At 40.0% G+C, this 24,491-nt stretch overlaps 1 protein-coding gene and 1 long non-coding RNA gene across 3 annotated transcripts in view; one reads left to right on the forward strand and one right to left on the reverse strand.

Annotated features, from left to right (window-relative positions):
- Positions 1–24,491, reverse strand: part of LOC310834013 — a 224,134-nt gene that overhangs the window by 163,078 nt on the left and 36,565 nt on the right. The window lies entirely within an intron of this gene.
- TANC1 (tetratricopeptide repeat, ankyrin repeat and coiled-coil containing 1) overlaps positions 1–24,491 on the forward strand; it is a 129,044-nt gene that overhangs the window by 30,072 nt on the left and 74,481 nt on the right. For both annotated transcript variants that reach the window (XM_083703616.1, XM_083703617.1), the window contains exon 2: positions 16,172–16,253. In XM_083703616.1, the coding sequence (XP_083559742.1) occupies positions 16,193–16,253 (61 nt within the window). In that variant the 5' untranslated portion in view covers positions 16,172–16,192. The remainder of the gene's footprint in view (positions 1–16,171; positions 16,254–24,491) is intronic.

Raw genomic sequence — 24,491 nt, forward strand, 5'->3', positions numbered from 1 at the left:
AAGTCTGTTCAAGAAATAAATCACCCTTTTATCCCTTGTTTTGAAGTTGCGTGATCAGTTTGAATGTGTACTCACTGTGGTCAGTCCAAGCATACATTTCCTTCTCCAGACCCAAGTACTGAAAAACAGTGAAAATTCTGAAACCTTACAGGAGAAGCTGTCAGTCATAACCTGCTGATGAACTGTTACCTGTGATGTCAGTAGGATACATACACTTACCATTGCCTATGGGAACTTTCGTACTTTTATATATTGCAAGGATAGATATATAAATGGATATTCATTTTAATGCTTTTTATTTTTTTAAAATAAGTGAGCAGCCTGCCTGAAGCCTTACTGACGGATGAACAAGTGTTCAATTTGTTGCTACATACATCTGTTATTCAATTGTTAAGCCAGAAAGAAGCTGGCTTTCAGATTTTCTCCCCCCTCCCAACATTATCTGAGTTGGCATCACTCAGAGAGGCCTACTGTGATTTCTTCCTTTTTATTATTTCTGCCTTAACTGTAAGTTGGCCTATATTTTGCAACCTTCCCTTAATAAAGACTTTGCAAAACTCTGAAAAGTGACATTCATTTTAATACCTTCAATCTGAACTTGTTTTCAGGGAAAAGATAATATGGGGGGGGAATGTAAAGAACATAGAGATCCCTTTTTAAAAGAGCTGCATCACTTCAACTTTTTTTTTTTTACATATCTTTAAATCTCTTTCCCATTTAATGCAAAATCCATAACAATTCTAAATCAGCACCTGCTCTCCAGTTGTGTTCTGTCTTGCCATTTTCCCCTTTTTGACCTAATATGCTCAAATAGAGAAAACAATGTGGTGAGCTAGTCTTAGCATAATCACATTTCAAGGTGCTCTAAAATCTCCATACACATTATATCCTAATGGTAGCAGCTTTTCTCTTGAATACTTCTTGCTCCATAATCACTAGGTCTAGTAGATCCTCTCAAATTTCAATATATGGAGAGTTTATTGTTACACCATTGTAGTATAAGTTGCTTGGCCATCAATTTGTTATTACTTTAAAATAGATTTTTATTTTTTATATACATGGTGGCTTTTTAAAGTCCAATAATGTTGATGTGTTGGGGGCTTATGGTGCTCAGATAATACAGGTTATGTGAAGAGTTTTTCAAAAGTATTGAATTTCATCATCTCAGACTTACTAGATCTTCTGCACACAACTCTTCCCTTTCCACCATGAAATCTCATTGTATATAAGTCTGCATGTTGGATCTTGCCCTACTTCCTAAAACCCTGTATTCTCATGCCATTTCATCTCTAGCTTGACTGAAGCTGCAGCAGTCAAGACTTAGAAGCCATTTTTCAATTTCAGCGGTGCCACTGGGATTACGTGCAACACAGGAGAAGTCCTAAATCTTAGTTGTTAGTGGATCTGTTACCAGTGAGTTGTCTGTCCATTAACACAGTAAAACTCAAAACAATGCAGATCAAAGAAATATCAGTATTGGGGTGTAGAGGCAAACTTATAGAATTATATGCCTGCTATGTTTTGAGCTACATACAACTCTTCACTGGGTAAAATTGAAGGACATAAGCTATCTTGTTCATCTCAAAAGTGCATTATTATTCTTATTATTATTGTTGTTGTTATTGTTATTATTACAGTCGTACCTTGGAAGTCAAAAGGAATCTGTTCCAGAAGTCTGTTTGACTTCCAAATCACGGCTTTTGATTGGCTGCAGGAGCCAATCTGAAGCCACGGAAGCCCCATCAGATGTCTGGCTTCCAAAAGAATGTTCGAAAACTGGAGCAGTCACTTCCGGGTTTTGATCATTTGGGAACCAAAACGTTTGAGTTCCAGGGTGTTCGACAACCGAGGTACGACTATATTATTATTATTTTAATGCAAATTAAAAACAGATAAATAATTCTGCAGCTATGTTCCAGTCTTAGGCATCCCGAGCCTGTAACTGTTATAGGTCTAATACCAAGACCTAATGTTATAGGTCTAATACCAAGACATTATGGCTTATTGTGGTATATTTAATAAACAAAATAATAAATATATAATAGAGGTTTATATTCGCAGATATTTATTATTTAAAATAATAAATACATAGATAAATGATTTAATTAACACAATACTAAATACTATGAGTGAGCAGCATGCTAGTGCCTGTTTTGCTCTTCCCTTGGCACGAGGGGTAAATAAATCAGGAAGCCCTGGCTTTCTGTTACTTTCAAACTGGTGACCATGTTCTGTCCCTTTCTTGGACAAGCCATAGTCAGCAAGCTGAGAACAAACCATGGCTTCAATTGGGCTAGCAATAGAGAGCCAAGATATCCTGGTTTGTTTAGGCTGCTCATGGTGAGGAAGGAGCAAAGTGGAGGCAATTTGGGAACGTGCACCAGAACTTTCTTGTTATTCACAATCATTCATGAAAAAGCCAGAATGTTTATTGTTATCTGTCTGTGGTTTCTTTCTTCTGGTGCTTTTTCTCCATTAATGTCTGGGGAAAGCTGCACTGTGCCACAGTTCTGAAGTGGCTTTTTAATAGATGTACTGTGTTCTTTTTTTCCTGATTTAAATGCCAGAAGTTCAACTTCTGAATCTTTATACCTTTGTTGTTGAGAATACCACAAACATCTAGTAATTTGTATGATGGCCTTGTACGCCTAGATCAGAGAGAAGTACTGAATCCAGAGAAAGTCCATTTAAAGCTCAAAGTAGCTTTTGGAGTAGTTTTAGAGATATTTTTGTAAGTGGAGGATGGGTTAAGTGGAATGTGCATTCCAGTCTAAAGCAAATAGTTTCTCTTGTCTGTCCATGGAGTTACCTTTCTGCTTCTACTAGCAGTGTGGTGGTGTAGGGTGATGGAAGGAATAAAAAATGTTCTTTTCATGTACGTCTCCATTAAGATTATTTTTTAAATTAAAACAAAAATTGAATATATACTGTGTATGGGTTCCTTGCTCTTTCCTGTATCTACAGTATGTCCCACTTTTTACAGTAAATGCCATGTCTAGACAAGCGAGCAAGAGCATCATTCTTCTAATAAATTTTTCATGTAGGAGCCCTCTATGTAATCAGGTAATAGACAATAAAAGGGAATGTCTTTTTTATTGTGGTGTTGATGCAAAAGAGAGGAATGAGCACAATAAAAATCCATCTCTTTAAATGGATTATTATGTTGGAAAATGTAGTCTGTAACTGGTAGATTCTGTTGGGTTGACCATGTTTAATCTGTTGCAGCAAAAAACCCCTGCAGAATATTGTGGCACCTTTTTTAAGATTAACAGAAAGCATAAACTTTTGTGGAGTAGAACCCATTTCGTCAGCCCACATGTGTTTTGCATAGAAATATTGCAGACCTCCTGTATCAAGGTCTCTTCGCTCCATTGTTACCCACTTTTGACACACATTTTTCTGTACAGTACTTGTTTGTGAAAAATCTGCCATTCAAGGATAAAATGTATTTGTCAAATTTCATTATTTATTAAATTTGTATACCGCCCTATACCTGCAGGTCTCGGAGCGGCTAACAGAACAAAATCATGATATAAAAACACAGAATACATCATCAAAATAAAAACAAGAACAACTGAATAACCCACCCCCCTTATTTAAAAAGGGCATTGAATGTCAGTCAACCAAAGGCTTGGTTAAAGAGGCACTTTTTGCCTGCCACCTAAAGGTTTAATGAAGGCACCAGGCAAGCCTCCCTGGGGAGAGCACTCCACAAATGGGAAGCCAGTGCAGAAAAGGCCCGTTCTCGTGTCGCCACCCTTCGGACATCTCATGAAGAAGGCACATGAAGAAGGGTAGGTTCATATGGAAGCAGGGAGTCCTTGAGGTATTGCAGCCCTGAGCTGTTTAAGGCTTTATAGGTCAAAATCAGCACTTTGAATTAGGCCCGGAAGCTAATTGGTAGCCAGTGCAGTTGGACCAGGATCATTGTAATATGCTCAAACCGTCTTGCCCCAGTGATGACTGTAGAATGCTAAAGACTGTGACAATAAGTCTCTTAATTTGTAAAAGCACCCCCAGTTTCTTTGTTTTAATTTCATTTATGCCAAAGTATTCTTTTAGAGTCTTCTAAAAGTTACTGATACGATTCAATTTCTTACCCTGTTACTTACTGGGAATAAATGGGAGTGGATTCCTAAAAATATGAAAAGGAAAAGAAACACCAAAGGCCTCCTCTCTTACCTCCCATTATTTTGCCAAGAGGAACTGAACACATTTTCCTAAGAGTGCACCAAATTCAAGTAGGTCATATAAAAAAGCATTCCTTTGGTTTCTGTCCACCATCCGTAGAACTCCTTTTGAAAGTCTACCAAAACCCAAACCAGGACATTTTGTGCAAGCAGTACAAGGTATTTATAATACGGTCTTAACTGTTAGAGGCTGGGGCATAGGAATGAGGTTTCTAATGTTGATACACTTGCCAGCTTTATCACTGATGCTTCCACAACTTTTAAATTCACTGCTGGCTAATTCAACTATGTAAATAATTTGTGTTTTGTTTTTGTTTTTAAAATAATCATTCAGTTCATTGCTATCATATTGGGAGTAGGAGTAGGCTATAATTTTGTGTTTGGACTAATCATTTTCAGCATTGTGCTGGATTAATGTATTACCTAACCATAATCCTTTAAGGAAATGACCAGTCTGTAAAGCAGTTTCTGTAGGGTTTTGGTGTTTTGAGTGCTGTTGAGTTGAAGGAAAGATTGAACTAATCTGTGGGTGCTGAGTAGAGCAAAACATGCCTGTGTAACAAGATCATTTGAAAAGTTTTGCTATTTAGCTGACCTTTTTTCAGTATCGGGATCCCCCATAATTTGCAAGTCTGTTATTAGTGGCTAGTACTTTGGTACCGTAACCCTGTAATCTGCTGGTTGCTTTCTTTCTTCAAAATATTGCCACACCAACTATGAGGGTGGAACCATGCTTTTAACTTTGAAAATGAGTACTGTTTTACCACAAATTGAGAGCATTTTAAGTTCTGCCTCGTGTCCTAGAAACGATGCCTAAATACATCTGAATGCCATTTCTGTTATCTTTCTTGTGCCAAAAACCTATCTTGGAGAAAAGCAGCTTTTTAAAGAGGTGTCTGAGGTTTGATGCCCAAAATCACTTGTGGAGAAAATATTTATTTGAAATATTGATAGGCCTTCTTTTATGAGTCAAAGTCACCTGAGGCAGCTCACACAATATATAACACATAAAAACACATAACACATATAATAGTAATAATAATAATAATAATAATAATAATAATAATAATAATAATAGTAATAATAGTAATAATAATAATGTATCCAGCCCTGAGGTTCAGCAATAAACAATGGTCCAAAGGATAGGTGTTAGGCCTCAGAGCTCCAGGCAGCTTGTCCATGTCCTCAGGCAACGTAAGCTGAAAGATACCCATAACAATTAGGCCTGAACTGGTTCTGTCCATCTGTCACTACTACGATGTCATACATGCTGCTGTAGATATCTTCAAAATGTCTTGACATACTGGTCACGATGCCCTTTTAAGGGTCCAGTGTATTGCAGGATCAGGTCCAAGAAAACTTCACCACCTGGAAAAAGTGCTATATCATGATATTGAGCAAACACAATGGTGATGGAGAAATACTATCTCTCTCTGCTGCCGCCGCTACCACAGAACAAGACAGAAGCTGGATTCTTAACTGTGTTAGGTCATATTTATTGCAAATCACTAGCCATTTCTGCTCAAGACTTTTTCATCACTATCAGCTCCTCTGAATACTAGGAAGCTGATGTGACTCTGTGACTAGGTTGAGGGTGTTTGGGAGCAATCGTTTGAGCCCTTACCAGTGTCTGATAGAAGAAAGAACAAAAGACAGTAATAACAAGACAGAAAAATGTATAAACAAAATCTGTAGTAAAATTTAGAAACTGGAAATATGACCCACTTAGTGGAACTCCTTCACTTCTAGTTTAGGCAAGAGCAAAGCTTGAATGGATTGTTACTATATTGGACCTCTGCTATATTAAGTGTAGAATAAAGCTGCTTAACATGGTGTTGCATTTCAGAAAGTGATGCTGTTTTTAGATAACAATTTGTTGAAATGTGCCTAACCGGTTCAACCACTTTTTTTGGCCAAGTTAAATATTCTCTTGCCTGTCCCGTGATTTTATGTTGTGTAATATGAAAGATGCAAGCCCTGCTAGGAAGAAATAGCTTTGACATGAATTACGACTTATTTTTAGTATCTGCTATTACAGAAATTGCGAATACCGAGAACAATTTCAAAAGAGCTAATCTGTGAACCCATTTAAAAATCTATGTAAGAATGTTTTCCAACACACAACCACTTAGAACAATTTTAGTTTACATATAATATACCTGCAAAGACTGTCAATTAATCCTATAAACATTTGTCGTATAAATCGGAAATAGCATTTATACAGTATCTTTTCTGAAGAGTAGTGTGTGTTTTGTTCCTTTTGCAACCTAGTCACACTTTGAACTCATATCCTTGTTGTTGTTTATTGAATTTATATACTGCCCTATACCTGGAGGTCTCAGGGTGGTTCACATATGAAAACATAATATTGATGCCTTGTGTTTCATTTATCATTGAACCAAATTTGGATTTATATCTGCCCATTTATTGGGAGGTGTCAGCTCTGGCAATACAGTGGTACCTCAGGTTACATACTCTTCAGGTTACAGACTCCGCTAACCGAGAAATATTACCTCGGGTTAAGAACTTTGCTTCAGGATGAGAACAGAAATCGTGCAGCAGCGGCAGCAGGAGGTCCCAATAGCTAAAGTAGTGCTTCAGGTTAAGAACAGTTTCAGGTTAAGAACAGACCTGCAGAACGAAGTAAGTACTTAACCCGAGGTACCACTGTAATTAAATTGTTTGGGTGTGGTGACGAAGGGTCTGGAGCAACAATATTGCCTGTCTGCTTTGGTGCAGCTATTCTTAGTGTTGTTCTTCTTCCTAAAATTCCCCCAGAGAGTTTTGAACAGTGCAGTAGGCAACATACAATATGTTGATAAACCCGATAATTCAGCTTGAAACAAACAACCTATGATTGAATGTTGACTTTTTTAGCAGATTTTTATCTTCAGTAGATCATCGCTGTTCCTATACTATTTCAAAATTGCTGCTTCAGGCATATATCTACTGTGGGAACGATGTGCTGGAAAGTGAAATACTATATTTCAGTCTTAACACCTGCTCAGTAATGAGACAGATTCCATATGAAGCTTACTCCTCAGGCAGTCTTAGAAAGCCTTGGCAGGCAGTCTGTAGCCATCAACCAGCATATGATAAAGGCCTTGCTGGGTTCTGATTCTGATAATGATAATGGTTTATTAAACCAGGCCAGTGTTGTACCCACAACTCCCATCAATCCCAGCCAGCATGGCCGATGGTTGGGGATGATGAGAATTGTAACCTAGAAAATTAAAAATAAATAAATCTGGACAGCCCATCAGTGACTACCATTTAAATAAACCCATTACTTGTTGCAAACCTGTAAGACAAACTGGTGGGTGGCTTATATATCTGAGCTTTCATAAGTTAAAAACTTAATACCATTTACATAGCAAACTTTTTCATTTTATGCTGTCCCTCCCTTTTTCATGTGCATTACCGGTTTTCCATTTCCTTTAAAGCAGGTTTATTTAACCTTTTCAGATCCAGGACCAACTTCTAACCTAAACATACAACCAAGTGCTTAATCTTTTTACTTGACAGGGGTCAGCAAACTTTTCCAGCAGGGCGCTGGTCCACTGTCCCTCAGACCTTGTGGGGGGCTGAACTATATTTTGGAGAGGGGGGAAATGAATGAATTCCTATGCCCCACAAATAACCCAGAAATGCATTTTAAATAAAAGGACACATTCTACTCATATAAAAACACACTGCTTCCCGGACTGTCTGCGGGTCAGATTTAAAAAGCGATTGGGCCGGATCTTTTTTTTTTTTTTTGCTTTGCTGATCCTCTCCCCCCCCCCCCCGCCCCGCTTGCACTTTCTTTTCAGAATAAATCAAGAGAAGGGTGGGAAGGTCATGTATCCACATGCAAGCTACATACACATTATTAATTTTAAATGGGAGTATTCAGGGCTCCCCCCCCCCCAAGACGGAACTTACCAGAACACAGTTCTCGCACCTCTCAAGTGGGTTCTGGAACCTCTCAGGCGTTCATGGTGAATTCTGGAACCTCTTTTGTCTAGAGAAATAGCTCTGGGAGTACTGATTATGTGCTTTCTTATTTTGTAAAGGGGCTGGTTTCCAACTTGCTCCCCCCCCCCGCTCCTCCAGCAGCCACTAGACTTTTTAAAAAATGTAGGTTCTCATCATTACCCTGATGAAGCATCATTCTGATTTTAATTAAAGACCACTCATTGGCAGATGATGTTCAGCTGGAGTCACAGTGTAATGGGGAGGGTAGATGCCATGACTGGCTGCTGCAGAGAAAGATACAGGAGATGCCCAGATGGGGTAGAAAAGTTCTGCCAAAGGAGTATTTGGCCAGTTGTTTGAAAAGGCAACATGTGTGGCACATGGTAAGGAGGATTTCAGAAGTATGTAACAGAGTTTTATGGATGCTCCCTCTTTGTTATTGTATACTTTCCCAGGGCTTCACTAGACTTTCCCTATTTGGGGTTTTGTTTTTGTTTTTTTTTAAAAATGGTTTGATAAGCCGCAAGACAGCTGTCTTGTAGGGGGTGCAGACTTTTTTTTAAAAAAGAAAAAAGCAGGGTTTTGTTTTTGCTTTTTTACTTTCCCCCTCTGTTTCTCCCAGTGGAGTGTAAAACTGCTGCTTTTCTGGGGTTAGTATGAATGTTTAATGTTTAACTGCTGTTTTGGCCTGTTGCCAGTTTTCTCTCGATAAAGGCAATGTGAAAAGAGGCTAGTGGCAGCAGCAGCTCTTCCCAGTTCTTTTGAGAACATGAATAAAATATAATGGTCACTCCTTTGCCCGAAATATTGCTGCTGTTGAATTTCAAAGGGCTGGAGCAAATAGGGATACAAGAGAGGACATTACAATATTAAAATTTGCAATTGTCCAAAGGGTATAGGAAGGGAAAGGTTTTCCAAATCTGCTACTGCCCAGCCTCCTTAATTCTTTTATGCTTGTCTATTGAAAAAGAGGGGGGTGGGCCTGCAGTCTCCCATTTCTCTCTCTCTCTCTCTCTCTCTCTCTCTCTCTCTCTCTCTCTCTCACACACACACACACACACACACACGGACAAGATGTATGCACACATCCATAGGCATGCACAAACACTGGCCTATAAAGATACATACGTATACCCACTTTGCATTTTGCACTAGCATACATAGGACTGGAAAAGGGGATTGGATAGAGTGAGGACTTCCCTTTACTCCCCACATATCCACACATGCATGTTCAAATGGGAACAGTGGCGCAGCGTGGGTTGTCAGCACCCGGGGCAAGGCAAGTAATTTGCGCCCCCTAACCCGTGGATTTGCGCCCCCTAACCCATGGATTTGCGCCCCCTAACCCTAACCCCCAGATGTTGTGCCCGGTGCGGCCGGGCCCCCCCCCCTTGCACCCCCCATGCTACGCCACTGAATGGGAAACATTGATCAATCAGTTTGAATAGAATATAGTCTTAAATCTGCTAAACCCAGTCTGGTTTGCCAAGTGATAAGTGATATCTAGGCAGGCATCCAATAAGCGGTTTGATCTGGCTACAGATAGAGACCTACTCCTAACCCAGCAGTTTATCTAGCGAGTTTTCCTTATTATTATTTTTAATAAAATAGAGCTGCAATGATGGTTGGGCGTTTATTTTAAAAAGACAACTTGAGAGAGACTGCCACCTTATTTGATCAATTATAAACATTTATAGATTTGCTAAAACAAGACTCTCTGAAGAAGTATATATATATATACGTATGAGCAGAAGAGCCTCTCCTTTCTCTCTGTGTTAATTTTCTATTCAAAAGCATTCTTTTTCTGATACTTCTTTGCAGTGACGGTGTGCGTGCACACATGTAAATTGGAAATATTGTAATGCTGTATATATGTATGGGGGTAATATGATTAAAGATGAATGCCTTACCCCTCATAAGGTAACGTGCAATGGCCAATAGTTGTGAAATGCTTTGAGGGACTTCCTCCTTTTGTGGTGTATGCCTGATATATCCGCAGCTAGCACAACCGTGGCTCATCGGCTGGTGGATGCAGCATGTCTCTGGTCCCTGCTTATATTTGGTGATAAGGTTGCTTGTGATTGCTGCTGTTTGAGAACTGAAGCATGAGATTGAAGTGCCAAGGATATCTCAGTAGGAGAAATTGTTTCAAACTGAGTGAGAGTGCAAAGGAGTTTGGGGAAATACAGTTCTTTTTTGTGGTGTTAAGGACACTTACTTATTCAAGAAAAAGTCTAAGCCTGTAGATACAGCAGTAAAATATTCAAAACATACTATTAATATAGTTAAGCTCTGGGGAGCAGTTAGCTATGGGGGGGGCGGGGAGAGGAAACTTTCAGTGGTGGTAGCGAGTGATGCTGGTGGGGGAATAGTTTGGTACAGTGGAACCTCGGTTGTCCAACGTAATCCTTTCCGGAAGTCCGTTTGACTTCCGAAACGTTCAACAATCGAGGTTCCACTGTACTAAGAATTTGGAGTACAGTGGTACCTTGGGTTACATACGCTTCAGGTTACATACGCTTCAGGTTACACACTCCACTAACCTAGAAATAGTGCTTCAGGTTAAGAACTTTGCTTCAGGATAAGAACAGAAATCGCTCCGGCGGCGCGGCAGCAGCAGGAGGCCCCATTAGCTAAAGTGGTGCTTCAGGTTAAGAACAGTTTCAGGTTAAGTACGGACCTCCAGAACGAATTAAGTACTTAACCCGAGGTACCACTGTATATAAGCTATTTGAAATGAGGGCAGCTTTGCCCTAGTTGGAACACTTCTAAGGTTTGGCATTTCTGAAGGAGACAGTTCTCTTCCTAACAGCAAGGACTGTTGCAAGGCAGTCTTCACCAACCTGTTCCCCTCCAAATGTTGTTGGACTACAACTCTCATCAGCCCCAGCCAGCACACTGGGTTGGCAGGAGTATAATTTTTCACAGCAGGAAAACGAACAATAGAAGTGAAACCTGGAGAGGAAAAGAGGGCCTTGGGTTGAGAGACCATTTTAAATGTTCAGAGCACCCATAAGTACACCCCTGCTTTCTAATTTAACTTTTAGCTTCTGCCTAGCATAATTTTACACTCCTTTAAAAAACATGAAAATATATATTATGATATGCATTTTGAAACGGTAGTGTTACTATCCTATTGTTTATATTAAACTCTCTATATATTTGTTCTCCCTCCAAGTTTTCTTTATTTGGGCATCTTCTTTTTTGAGTGCTTCGTTCTGAGCTGTCATCTGCTATTTCAAAGTCACCTTCCAAGTGTGCACACTGCATAGAATACCAATTAATTATTCACCACATGTCCTGATCTCACAGCAGATCAGTTAATATTTCCATGCTAAACTATAAATCACTGCCCCATTCAGTTCCAAAATATCCTTACTGTAGAGATGCTATTTATTGCCAAAGATTTTTCTACCAATAGAGCACATCCATCATGCCCATAATTTTGGACCTGTGGTAAATTAATAGTAAAAGGAAAGATGGGAAATAATATCCTGTGTGTGCATTTTAAAGGGCTGCTGATACGGTACATGATATATCATTACAGATCCAGTTGGTTTGCTCCTCCTGCTTCAATTTTTCCAGACATTAGGACATGCCCTCTTGGCATCCCATTTCTTTTCAGATATGATTATTGGAAGTTTTGATGTTCATAAAGTCTCTTTATTGCTTTATGCTTTGCAGTTGCTCCTCTCCTTTCTATCAGTAGCATTGGAAGACAAAAAGCTAACCTGCAGGCCATCTTTAATCTTCCCTTTTTCTTCCAGCCTGATTCATAACCCAAGAACAACCATAAGTCTTTCATTTTGCTTTTCTGTATACCATGTAATTCATTGGCAAGACCCTGTGGTTTTGACTGCACCAATTGCATACTAATAGTTTCCATCTATCTATCTATCTATCTATCTATCTATCTATCTATCTATCTATCTATCTATCATCTATCTCTATCTATCTATCTATCTATCTATCTATCTATCTATCTATCTATCATCTATCTATCTCTCTCTCTCTCTCTCTCTCTCTCTCTCTCTATCTTATCTATCATCCATCTATCTATCATCCATCTATCTATCTATCTATCTATCTATCTATCTATCATCTATCTATCATCTATCTATCTATATCTCTATCATCTATCTATCTACCTACCGTATTTTTCGCCCTATAAGGCGCACCGGCCCATAGGACGCACCTAGTTTTCGGGGGGGGGGGGTCGAGGAAAAAATATGATCCCCCCCCACAGCTCTGGGAGCAGCAGACAGGCTGCACGCACGCAGTCTGTGCGCTACTCCAAGACCTTCTTCCTGCTTTTGCGGGAGGTGGCGGAATTCCCCTTGGGCACCGCACTGCTTTCCCCCACCGCCAGCCTCAAAGAGCAGACTCTTCTGGCTTCAGCGAAAGCAACGCGAAGCTATCGCTGAAGCCAAGGAGCCTGCATTCACCCCATAGGACACACACACATTTCCCCTTCATTTTTGGAGGGGGAAAAGTGTGTCCTATAGGGCGAAAAATACGGTAATATATATATTCTTCCAGATTGTTACAGATTTTGGCTGAAACAAATTAGAACTGAACACCAGCAAGTCAACAGGAAAATGTTTTACAAGGCAATTGGTTGCAATTTGTGTAGGTTTCTGCATTATTTGCAGTTCTAAGGTCATCAGTCCAGCTATTTTTCCACAAAGCACAAAACTTCCCCTTGTTTACTTTTGGATGATTAAGGGCTTGCGGTCGCTCCCTTTCACTTCTGGTTTTCATGATGCAATGCTAAATCCATCTGGGAAGATTTTCCTGGGATTTTTGCACAAGTCGCTGTTTTGGATGGTGCCACCCACACTGATCCTTCTAATCTCCAGTCTGCCATTTGAACTAGCAGGGAGTAACACTGGGACTGGTACAGTTCACCTGATACCTGAAAAATCCTCTGGAAGCATGTGAAAAATTTGTAATGGAGGCGGGAGGCTCTATCAGCTCAAACCTGCAAATGCTGTTTGAGAGATGAAGGAAATCGTTAGGAGCAAATCTACTTTTCTGAGGGAGGACAGTGTACTGCCTTGGGTTCATATTGCACATTGCAAAAGTAAAACTTAGGGCGCTTTTCCCTTTGCACATGATAATCCTTTCCAAATCTGCTCAGAAGTAAATCCTGTTGAATTCAGTAGGCTTACTGACTCCCAAGTAAATGAGGTTAGGATTGCAGGCTAAATGTTCTTTTGTACCTGGTAGACATCCTTAAAAAAAACAAAAACACAGAATATGCATTTTGGCTGTTGTAGGGGTTGTATTCAGATTACAGATGTGGGAAAATGCAAAGACTGACTTAAAAGTGCTGTCTTGTGAAAAGGCCCTTGGGTTTCCCCCTAAAATTAGAACCATGCAGTCTCAAATGTTGTTCAGGAGCATGGAAAGGAGAACAATGGGGATTAAGAATGCAGTGTTTGCAAGAGGAAGTAGCAACAATGAAGGCTTCTAGTAGTTTTGGCTGGAATGTAAGAGATGTAAATCACAGCTGTCTCATGAACTTACAGTACTTGCACAGCTGTGGGACTTTGAAAACATCAAAGAAGCCTGCTGCTACTTTGGGCAGAGAACATATGCACTGCACTACATGGAACAATTTGGTCTTCTCTTGTAATTTAGAATTATAATATATATAATATGAGTTCTGCAAACATATAATTGTAAGACAAAAAGTACATTAATTAAGAATACTAAGGTTGGCAAACACCCATAAGAGGGTACATGCATATGCATTTTTAAAAGTTATCGCTGAGCTGCACAAGTAATGTTAGGATATTGTTTCTCTGTATTAACATCAGAAGTGTGACTTAGCCAATGTATAGGTGACTCCTGAGGCATAATGGAATGTATGTCCTTTTTCTACTCCTTTTGTTCACTGGCTTTTCTGGGCAACACATGGGTGGAATTCTTCTGTGGTAAATAACTAATGCCAGCCTAGTTGAGATTCAAGGTCAAGGTCTCTTCTTCTTACTAGACATTATTTCCACCCCCCAATATTTTCCCTATGAAGAAGAAGAAGAGTTTGGATTTTATGTCCCGCTTTATCACTACCCTAAGGAGTCTCAAAGCGGCTAACAATCTCCTTTCCCTTCCTCCCCCACAACAAACACTGTGAGGTGAGTGAGGCTGAGAGACTTCAGAGAAGTGGGACTAGCCCAAGGTCACCCAGCAGCTGCATGTGGAGGAGCAGGGAAGTGAACCCAGTTCATGAGTCTATTGCTCTTAACCTCTACACCACACTGGCAGCACAGCTTTAGCCATGTGCTGTCTTCTCTGTGTGGCAAAACAGTCTCGCTTCCCCGCATGTTGGTTTTACCCACTTTTAATATCTTGGCTTCAGAGAAAATTGATTATTTGAGTAACGATGGCATGGTTGCAGATTTTGTGCCCACCAGATGTTGTGGCCTCCATCTTCCATTCGCCTCAGCCAGCACACTCTCTGTTCAGGGATGATGGAAACTGTACTTCAGCAACATCTAGAGGGCACCAGGTTGGCTACCATTGAATTATCCATCCTTCTTGTCCATGCAGTGAGGGGAACAGGGGGAGCCCCTGAGCTCAAAGTTCATTGCTAAGTTTCATCCATATGTTGACACTCCCAGAAGTTCCAAATACTGCCTGAAGAAGCCAAATTTAGGGGAGCACAAGAAACTTCCTGAAGCAGTGTGGCAACGTGGTGCCCTGCAGCCATTGTGGACTACAAATCCCATTATTCTTTACCATTGCCATGTTGACTGGGGCTGATGGGAGTTGTGATCCACAAGTTCTGCATAACACCACATTGTCTACCTCTGCACTATGGTATCCCCAAGGTGCAAGTTTTGCCATCCTGCACATTCATTTTTTGTTTTTTTGCAGCAATGCTACGGATTTTGTGAATACTCATGAATGTAAGGCACTCATTTTATTAAACATGCTTAAGAGTAAAAGTTTTAATAAATGCTTGGACATTTTTGTTAGTTCCCATGTCTTTCTACTTTCTGAGAGGAGATAAGCACTCTTTATTTTGATGTCTTGAATAGCAACCATGGTGTTGCTATTCACTCCACCCCAGGTCTAAAGATTTAAAGATATGAAGAATTTATACAGGACATGTGGCTAGGACAGGACCTTGTTAAACGTCTGTAGGTTAGAGAAGTGTGAACACTCATAGCCCTCGCATAGTTGCTGCCCAATGAAAAGTGAAATGTTGTAAATGAGGGCAGGCTAAAGTGGATTGAAGGGGGAAGAAGTGAGCAAGGCAATATATTTGCAAAAGCTACATGGGAAAAATGGGCAGAACTTGGCTCAGTTGAGCTATGTAAAATACCACAGGCTTGGAAATGGCAGCTCTTAAGATTTCAAACAGGGAAGAAAGCATGTACTCACTTTAAAGCTCCAAATTTAAACAAAAGAAGATTCCCAAGGTGTCAAAACTTAGTTCAAAACCAGCCAGGGACCACTCCTATGCAGGACGTCCCCCCCCCCAAGTATATATTTTTTAAAGTATCCTTACCTAATACAGGCTGCATTTTAGTTCTGTTTTTCACCAGGAGTTCTAAAGCACACAAGCATTTTCTTTCAATCTTCCAGTGTCTCAAATCAGATTTCTTTCAATTTATGGTAGCTACTGTGGTGGTATAGCTTATCTCCCCCTCCTCTTGAACTCTGGTCAAAAACCAGACATGTTTGTGCCAGAGTGCCTAACGGTAACTTATCCAGGTTTAGCCTCGTAACCTTAATTATATGTGGAATGTAGAGAATGTTGTGTGCTGTTTTTCTTTATAACAGGACAGTAAACCCCTAGTCACTTGGTATTAAAACATTCCTTGCAGCTTCACTGTTTGGTTTTACTAATGCAACATGGTTGTGTAAAGTAAAAGTGACCCCATAACATGTTTTGAATTAATATTTTGTTATACAAGTTCATTTTGAATGTGACATGCAAAAATTGCACACACTGGCATTGTGTCTGGGTGTATATGCACAGTCATTTAGAACTTTCTGTTTCCCTTCTTTAGGAAAAAAAGAACCGTGTTAAAATGTTAAAAGCCGTTTTGAAGAAAAGCAGAGATGGTGGAAAGGCAAGCAAGAAGGAATCTGGTAGGTATATTTAAATGTTGGTGAGCTGCCGATTTTAATTACTGTGTGATTCCAAAAATACCTGCAAGGTTGGATTGAGGGATGTTGGGCAGATCCACACCATACATTAAAGACATCCAATGCACATTCAAAGCATGTCCCTACCCCCAAGGACTTAACTCATGGAAACTGTAGTTTCCCTGCACATAGCTACAGTTCCCAGCACCCATAACAAGCCAGAGTTCTTTGTGGGAAGCTATGTGTTTAAAATGTGTGTTGCATGTGCTTTAAACATATGTTGTGGATCTGCCTACTGTCTGCTCCATTATAGCACTACTTACCTTCTGCTCCTCCCATTTCCTCAGTTTATGTCTTGGTTTCTACTTTAATGGATGATCCATTCGATGGTGGGAGATTGTTTCTGATCTCCACTTCATAAGTGTTACTGTGCCAGTAATGAACTCTGTTTAAATGACTTACAGAAAGAAGAAGGGAGTGGTAGGAGAACAAATGCTCTGTTATATCTCAGGCTATACATACCTTGCATATGATATAGCACTATGGTGGCAGGATTCAGCTTCATAAGAATCGCCACTTCTATAATAAATGTAAAAATTGTCTCGATTTTACATCTGTGAAAGTAGGCTTGAATGTACATGCCCAGTAGGCTAGTTCAGACACCCCCATGACCAACGAGAATGAACTGCACCCAGCAGTTATTTATTTTTTGGGAAATAGATTTGATATCATTTTCAACAAACCCAAACGTAATACAAAAACTCTGTAGTAGTACACAGTCATACAATGGCACCAAGTTTCAAAGGAAAGAAATTACATTGCAGTTATTGTGTCATTCAGTGCTGCAGGATCAAGTCTTTGCATTATGTGCTCCCCCTCTTCTCCCTTCCTCTGCAGTGACTATGAGGAGGAGACTGGGTACATTTGCTTTCCATTTTTGATTAACTACAGCTGTGTGTTTCATCCATGTCTGACATACACTGGCAATCTTAACCATTGTTTGTTTGAAACAAGCCAACCTCATGACCCATTATTTGAGAGGGGAAGGAGGTGTGTAAACCTGAGGTTTACTCCAGCTTTTTCCCATCACAAAGAACCATACTTCATAGCGCCCAAAGCCAGCTCCATGTTCAACAACATTGTAGGCAAAGAATTATTTGCATTTATGGGAATTGGTTTCAGTGCTGTTTGTGGCTCCTTGCAGAAGCAGAAAAATTATGCACAATAGATTCATGTTTCCTTAATGTACACGCTTTATAGACAGTACACAGAATTCAGGTTTTCTTAATAACAGCATTTGAGTTACTTTGCCACAGAATTTTGGCACCAGTGCAGATTGCAAAGCAACCTGATTATGTCTAAAATGTCAAATAACAATTAAGATAGGAAGTCCCATGATTATGAGTCATAGGGAGAGCTCTTCTGCAGGTTACAGAAAGCAGCACATGTGAAATGTGCAGCATAGACGAAATATTTGTGCAAGACCTTTCCAGGAAGAATATGTCTTAACATCAGATTTCAAGCTTTGGGAGTGTTAATGCTTCAAATTATTGACAACTTTCCTAAGTTTCAAGGGGTGCCAATAAACAAATGTGAGCACATGGGTAGGAAAACTAAGGCCCGGGGGCTTGATCCGGCCCAATCGCCTTCTAAATCCGGCCCGCGGACGGTCCGGGAATCAGCGTGTTTTTACATGAGTAGAATGTGCTTTTATTTAAAATGCATCTCTGGATTATTTGTGGGGCATAGGAATTTGTTCATTTTTATTTTCAAAACATAGTCTGGCCCCCCACAAGGTCTGAGGGATGGTGAACTGGCCCCCTGCTGAAAAGGTTTGCTGACCCCTGGGTTAGGGTGTCAGATTAGGGCAGGAGAGAATCCCACTCACTCATGAAACTCACAGGGAGTGAGAGCATGGGTCAGCTTCTATATCTAACCTACCTCACAGAACTATTGTGAAGGTAAAATGTGGTGCATGGGTAGGGGTTGCTGAGCCGTTTGGAGGAAGAATGGGATAAAAATGTAATACATAATTCTCATATGGTTCTAAAAGCCAAATTGTGTTTTACAGACAGATGCTTATAGAATGATACCATTCAAATTCAAATAGACTAAGAAAGTTAGATTTAATATGAAAATATTAATTTAATACTTAGATGCACAGGATGTCTTAGTTAAACTTACTGTCCTTATCACTTAGCACAGGGATAGTGGGCATGCTGCCTTTAAGACTCCAGGACTGCCAGCTCCCATTAGCCCCACCCAGCATGACCAATCGTGAGGGCACCACTGGAGCACTTCCATGTTGACTACCCCTGACTTATTAAATGAAAGTATTAAGCAAGAATGTATTAATTACCCCAGAAACAAGGCTAGAAATAACTGGACCACATATATCAAGGTCTAGCATTCAGCTGCGTTTTAAAGAAGTCAGTTCATAGAATTTATTGTCCAATGCTTGCCATGATCATTCCCCTTTAAACCACAGTAGCTGCTCATAATTTGCTTGGCAGCCACTCACAGCTGTCTCTGGGATCCTCAAATGATTTAAAACAAAAAAATGAAAATGAACTGAACGGTGATGTCAATTTCTAATCTCATCGTTGCCTCTTGACCCTTATATGGGCGTAGGTCAAATATTACTTCCGCCCACTGTGGTTAAAAGTGTTGTCAGAGCAGGTGTGTAACCTACGCCTTGCATTTCTCTCTGAGAGGGAGTAGCTCATCTAACCGACAAGTCTGAAGTTCATTTCGGAACATAAATCATTTTGTCTCTAATTTCCATCTTAGTTTTTAGCAAAGCGAGTTACAGTTGCTAAGGCTAACTATTCTGAGAACCCTGAAATATCTTCCATAAGTAAGAGATTCCCCCTTTCTTAAACACAGTAATCTCATACTTGAATAAAATTGCCTAAGATCATGATACTGGTCTCATTAATAAAGTGGTTTACATAAGATCTGGTTTTTCAAACATAATGGTACCTCGGGTTAAGAACTTAATTCGTTCTGGAGGTCCATTCTTAACCCGAAACCTAAGGTACCACTTTAGCTAATGGAGCCTCCCGATGCCACCACACGATTTCTGTTCTCATCCTGAAGCAAAGTTCTTAACCCGAGGTACTATTTCTAGGTTAGCGGAGTCTGTAACCTGAAGCATCTGTAACCTGAGGTACCACTGTAATTTAAATGATCAATTCTTAATTGTTACTTGGCTAATATTTATGGGATTTGCTAAATAATTACCAGACCACCAGACTTAACAGAATTTTATCATTTATCAGGGAGTTCCAAAAACTATTTTAAAAATGTCTTTTTAATTGGTAATCATGTCGTGCTTATTGCCATGTTATAAACATGACGATTGTGGTGCTTCATTGATTTCAGGTGTAGTATGCACTCATGTCTATGGACCCAACTATTGTTGGAGTAAGGTAAAGGTAAAGGTACCCCTGCCCGTACGGGCCAGTCTTGACAGACTCTGGGGTTGTGCGCCCATCTCACTTAAGAGGCCAGGGGCCAGCGCTGTCCGGAGACACTTCCGGGTCACGTGGCCAGCGTGACAAAGCTGCATCTGGCGAGCCAGAGCCGCACACGGAAACGCCGTTTACCTTCCCGCTGGTAAGCGGTCCCTATTTATCTACTTGCACCCGGAAGTGCTTTCGAACTGCTAGGTTGGCAGGCGCTGGGACCGAGCAGCGGGAGCGCACCCCGCCGCAGGGATTCGAACCGCCAACCTTTCGATCGGCAAGTCCTAAGCGCTGAGGCTTTAACCCACAGCGCCGGAGTAGATACCCTAAAATAAATTGCAAACTCCACTTTTCCCTGCATTTACCAAAGGGACAGCTGAAGACTGGTATCTCACTACATTGCCAGTTCCATTGCCTCTGGCTATCTGCAAAAAAATAAGGGTTTGGGGAGAGAAAATGAATGCTGTTTTTCTTGGAGATCATCACTTGTTCTTAGCAAGTCCCTGAGCAAAACAGGAACCCAGTCCACCCAAACCTCCTAAACAAAACTCCTCCTTGCTGTAGCTGTTTTTTCCCAATAATAAGTACCAATGAGGAAGTAAAAGCATAGGCATTAGTGACAATTGCATCCTTAGAATAGAAAAGAGAGTGGATGAATTGCTGCCGAAATAGAATTTAATTAATAAATTTTAGTGGGAAATGAGTACAGTCATGGGTAGGCAAACTAAGGCCCGGGGGCCGAATCCGGCCCAGTCGCCTTCTAAATCCAGTCCGGGAATCAGCGTGCTTTTATTTAAAATGCATCTCTGGGTTATTTGTGGGACATAGGAACTCGTTCACCCCCCCTCCAAAATATAGTCCGGCCCCCCACAAGGTCTGAGGGACAGTGGACCGGCCCCCTGCTGAAAAAGTTTGCTGAGCCCTGAGTACAGTGGTTGTGGTTGGGAGATGGTTTTAGATCAAATGGTGCAATGGCGTCTGTTGAACTGTTGGTAGTATAGCTGACTAAGAACAGATGTGTGCCTTTAACATATACACCTCAAGCGAGCTTTTGCCCTTCTGATCCATGGGATATGTTATGTACAGTGGTACCTTGGTAGTCAAACAGCTTGGCTCTTAAACAAATCGGCTCCCGAACGCAACAAATCCATAAGTGAGTGTTCCGGTTTGCAAACCTATTTTGGAAGCCAAACGTCCGACGCCGCTTTGTGGCTTCTGATTGAGTGCAGGAAGCTCCTGCAGCCAACCAGAAACTGTGCCTTGGTTTTCAAACGGTTTCAGGAGTCAAACAGACTCATGGAACGGATTAAGATAACCAAGGTACCACTGTACTTTGTTTTCTCATTTTATATTTTTATGTTGTAAGCTACCAACAATTTTATGTTGTAAGCTATCTTTGGAAGAAAGACAGTATATAAATTTAAATGATGTACTAATAGTAATCATCATCATTATCATCATCTCTAAAGAAAAAAATATAATCCATGCAAGGGCTGCTGTGGAGCTAGGCTGGAGAGGGACAGCTTATCACTGAGGAGGTAGAAAGGGAAATTTACCTTTTGCCAGACAGAGTTAGGATGGGGGAACCGGGAAGTCTATGAAAGTGTCAGCAATCATCTCTTGCATTAGCTGTTATTTTTCTACAGGCTCTTCCCTCATATATCTGTTGCCAGGCAGGCATCTGGGGGAGAGCATCACAACAAGCTAGGATTAAACCAGTTTGCAACTGCCAAACAACCAGTCAATGCAAACCAAGATTCACACATCAGCTTCAGACCATAGTTTCAGATCTTGGTTTGTTGGCCCCAAACAACCATAACCATAACTAAGACAGATTTGATGTACAGTGGTATCTCGGGTTACAAACGCTTCGGGTCACAAGCACTTCAGGGTACAGACTCCGCTAACCCGGAAGTAGTACCTCGGGTTAAGAACTTTACTTCAGGATGAGAACAGAAATTGTGCGGCAGCAGCGGGAAGCCCCATTAGCTAAATTGGTACCTTAACAGTTTCAGGTTAAGAACAGACCTCCGGAACAAATTAAGTTCTTAACCAGAGGTACCACTGTATAGGTATGCCATGGTTTAGTGTTGTGTTCAAACCCAGGCATTGTGTCTTAGTCTGAGACTTCTAATTTGAAACATAGATGTGACCTTTGCATGTCTTTGAAGCTGTCTGATTAAATACAGGTATTTGGACATGGTTGCCAACTAGGGCAATAGTTGTGTTTCCATGATACGCTTCCAATGCTTTTTGATAAGCCTTAGTTTTCAAAATCACAAAATAGATTTTGACATCTTAAGGCTTAATAGGCTAATCCAGTTGGTGATTTTGTTTTGCTTTGTAGACCTTCTCAGATAAACTTTGAATTTTAAGTGAAAAGAACTTTCTGGCATGAAAAGTTCAGATCTGTTAGTTTTAAATGTTGTACTTGGGCTGGAATCTTTTCAAGTTACAGTTTGACTTTTGGTCATTCTTCTAAATACATTCCTCAACAGAAGATGCTTTGTTTCATACTGAATATATGGGTCTGTTTCTGATTTATTCCGTGCTGCTGTGCCCATTTTTTTGTGGTTCTTGGTTATTATAAAAGAGTTCAGTACAGTGGCATTTCTGCTGAGCAGTAGGTATTTTGTGTGGAATTACAGTTTCTAGGGAATATTTTTAACTCCAATGAGATCTTTAAGTATCAACACTAGTGTTTTATATTTAATTGAACCATAGGCATTATTTACTTCAGAATGGCCTAATAATTACAGGTAGGTAGCCGTGTTGGTCTGCTGTAGTCGAAACAAAATAAAAAAAAATCCTTCCAGTAGCACCTTAGAGACCAACTAAGTTTGTTATTGGTATGAGCTTTCGCCTGGTATCTGAAGAAGTGTGCATGCACACGAAAGCTCATACCAATAACAAACTTAGTTGGTCTCTAAGGTGCTACTGGAAGGATTTTTTTTATTTTGTAATAATAATTGATACTGGAAGGCGTAATAATTGATACTGTTGCAAAATTATGGCATTGGATCCAGAGACGTTTTGCATCAGTGAGAAGACTTCTGCTTGTGCAAGACAGGACAAGCCAAAATTCTCCTAATTTCTCCATTCCTCTGCTACCCACTGTGCTCCATCACATTTGACTCAAAAGTGCCTTTTCAGGGGATATAGGAAGCTCTGTTGCACTTTCACTTAGAACATAGCTTTCCGAACTGTGTGTCGCGACACGTCAGTGTATCAGCTGCAGTGTGTAAGTGTTGTTTTTCTAACTAGAGGCCAATGCCATTTGTCTTTGAACCAGCATATAGCTACTGTAATTACAAAAAATCATCATATTGTGGGAGTGAACTATTTACGTTCATTCTTAAGACACCATTCCTTGATCATTCTTTTCTAGCGACCCCATTTTTCTTCTAAGTGTGTCATGATTTTGTTTTAACAATTGCATGTTTTCAGTTTCTGACATCTTTAGTCTTAGATATGCACAGATCCGATTTTTGTTCCTTACGTTCCACTGAAAATTCACCGCTTAAGATTTCTAATTATAATATTTTCCCTAAATGATAGGGCTGCTGTTCTGTTGTTATCCTTTAGTTTTCCACTGCTTTCTCTATGTTTGATCACTTTATTCTTTTGTTTGATCTTCCTTTTGTTTGTTTTTTAAGTGCTGTCCTTCCTTGGTTTAATTCTTAATGCTTTCTTTGAAGTTCCTGTTAGTGGATTTTTATCTTCTTTCTCTTTATCAGTTGGTGTCACCATTAGATTATGTTCTTGGTCATCATCTTTGTGCATTTCACCCTTTCTCCACTTTCGCTAAAATTATTGTTTCATTTGGTTTTCAGTATCACATTATGTAGATAACATCAGGACTTAGCAAGCAGATGTATCCCTTTTACCTATGGTTCTTTCAAATATTTCTAACTTTACTGCTGCAGTTCTTTTAATGACATTAAATGTTTCCTTACTTTGACAAAATAAGGCTGAGTTTCTACTTTTACTTCCCAGATATCTACACTATTCTTGTTTTGATTTTAAAACAATACCATATTATAATAGCTTGGGTGCTACCTTTGATTTTTGTGACTTTTTAATCAACTCCTATAATCTTCCATGGGGTCGCGAAGAGTCGGAAACGACTAAACAGCAACATCAAATAATCTTCCATCTACTTCTTTCTGTTGGGTCCAAAAAAACCCTTTCATTTATGTTCTTCCATTAACTCATACATATTTTGCTTGCTGGTATTCTGGTTTCCCATCGCTGCCCCTAGTTTTTTCCTTGAATTTGTCTGTGCATTTGACAACTTAAAACTTCCTCTGTTTTTGCTTTAGGGAGTGACTGGGCAACAGATCATATGTTTTGTGTGTGGAAGCTGGCAGGTTCAATTCCTGACATTTCCACTTAAGATGATCTGGTAGCAGATGATGGGAATCATCTCTGAGTTACTGTATTTTTCACTCTATAGGGCACACTGGCCCATAGGGCGCACCTAGGTTTAAAATCCCTGTCAGTACCCCTCCTCCCAAATTATTCCTGAGGATAGGAATCACTTAATATATGTGCCTGTTCAATGACTTTGATCTGTTCACTGACTTTGATCTACTCATAATGTCCATTCAGCATTAAGGGAAAGAGAATAAATAAATGATTGTAATATAAGTTATAATGCAAAAGAAATAAAATGGCTGTTTCGGCAGCAGATAAAGGAATATACAAGAGGAACATCACGGACGTAAGGATGGGAAGTCAAATTGTAAGACATTATATTGAAAGTAAATTGAAT

Source organism: Podarcis gaigeae (genome assembly GCF_964106915.1).
Source record: "Podarcis gaigeae genome assembly, chromosome: 1".
NCBI classification, from domain to species: Eukaryota; Metazoa; Chordata; class Lepidosauria; order Squamata; family Lacertidae; genus Podarcis; species Podarcis gaigeae.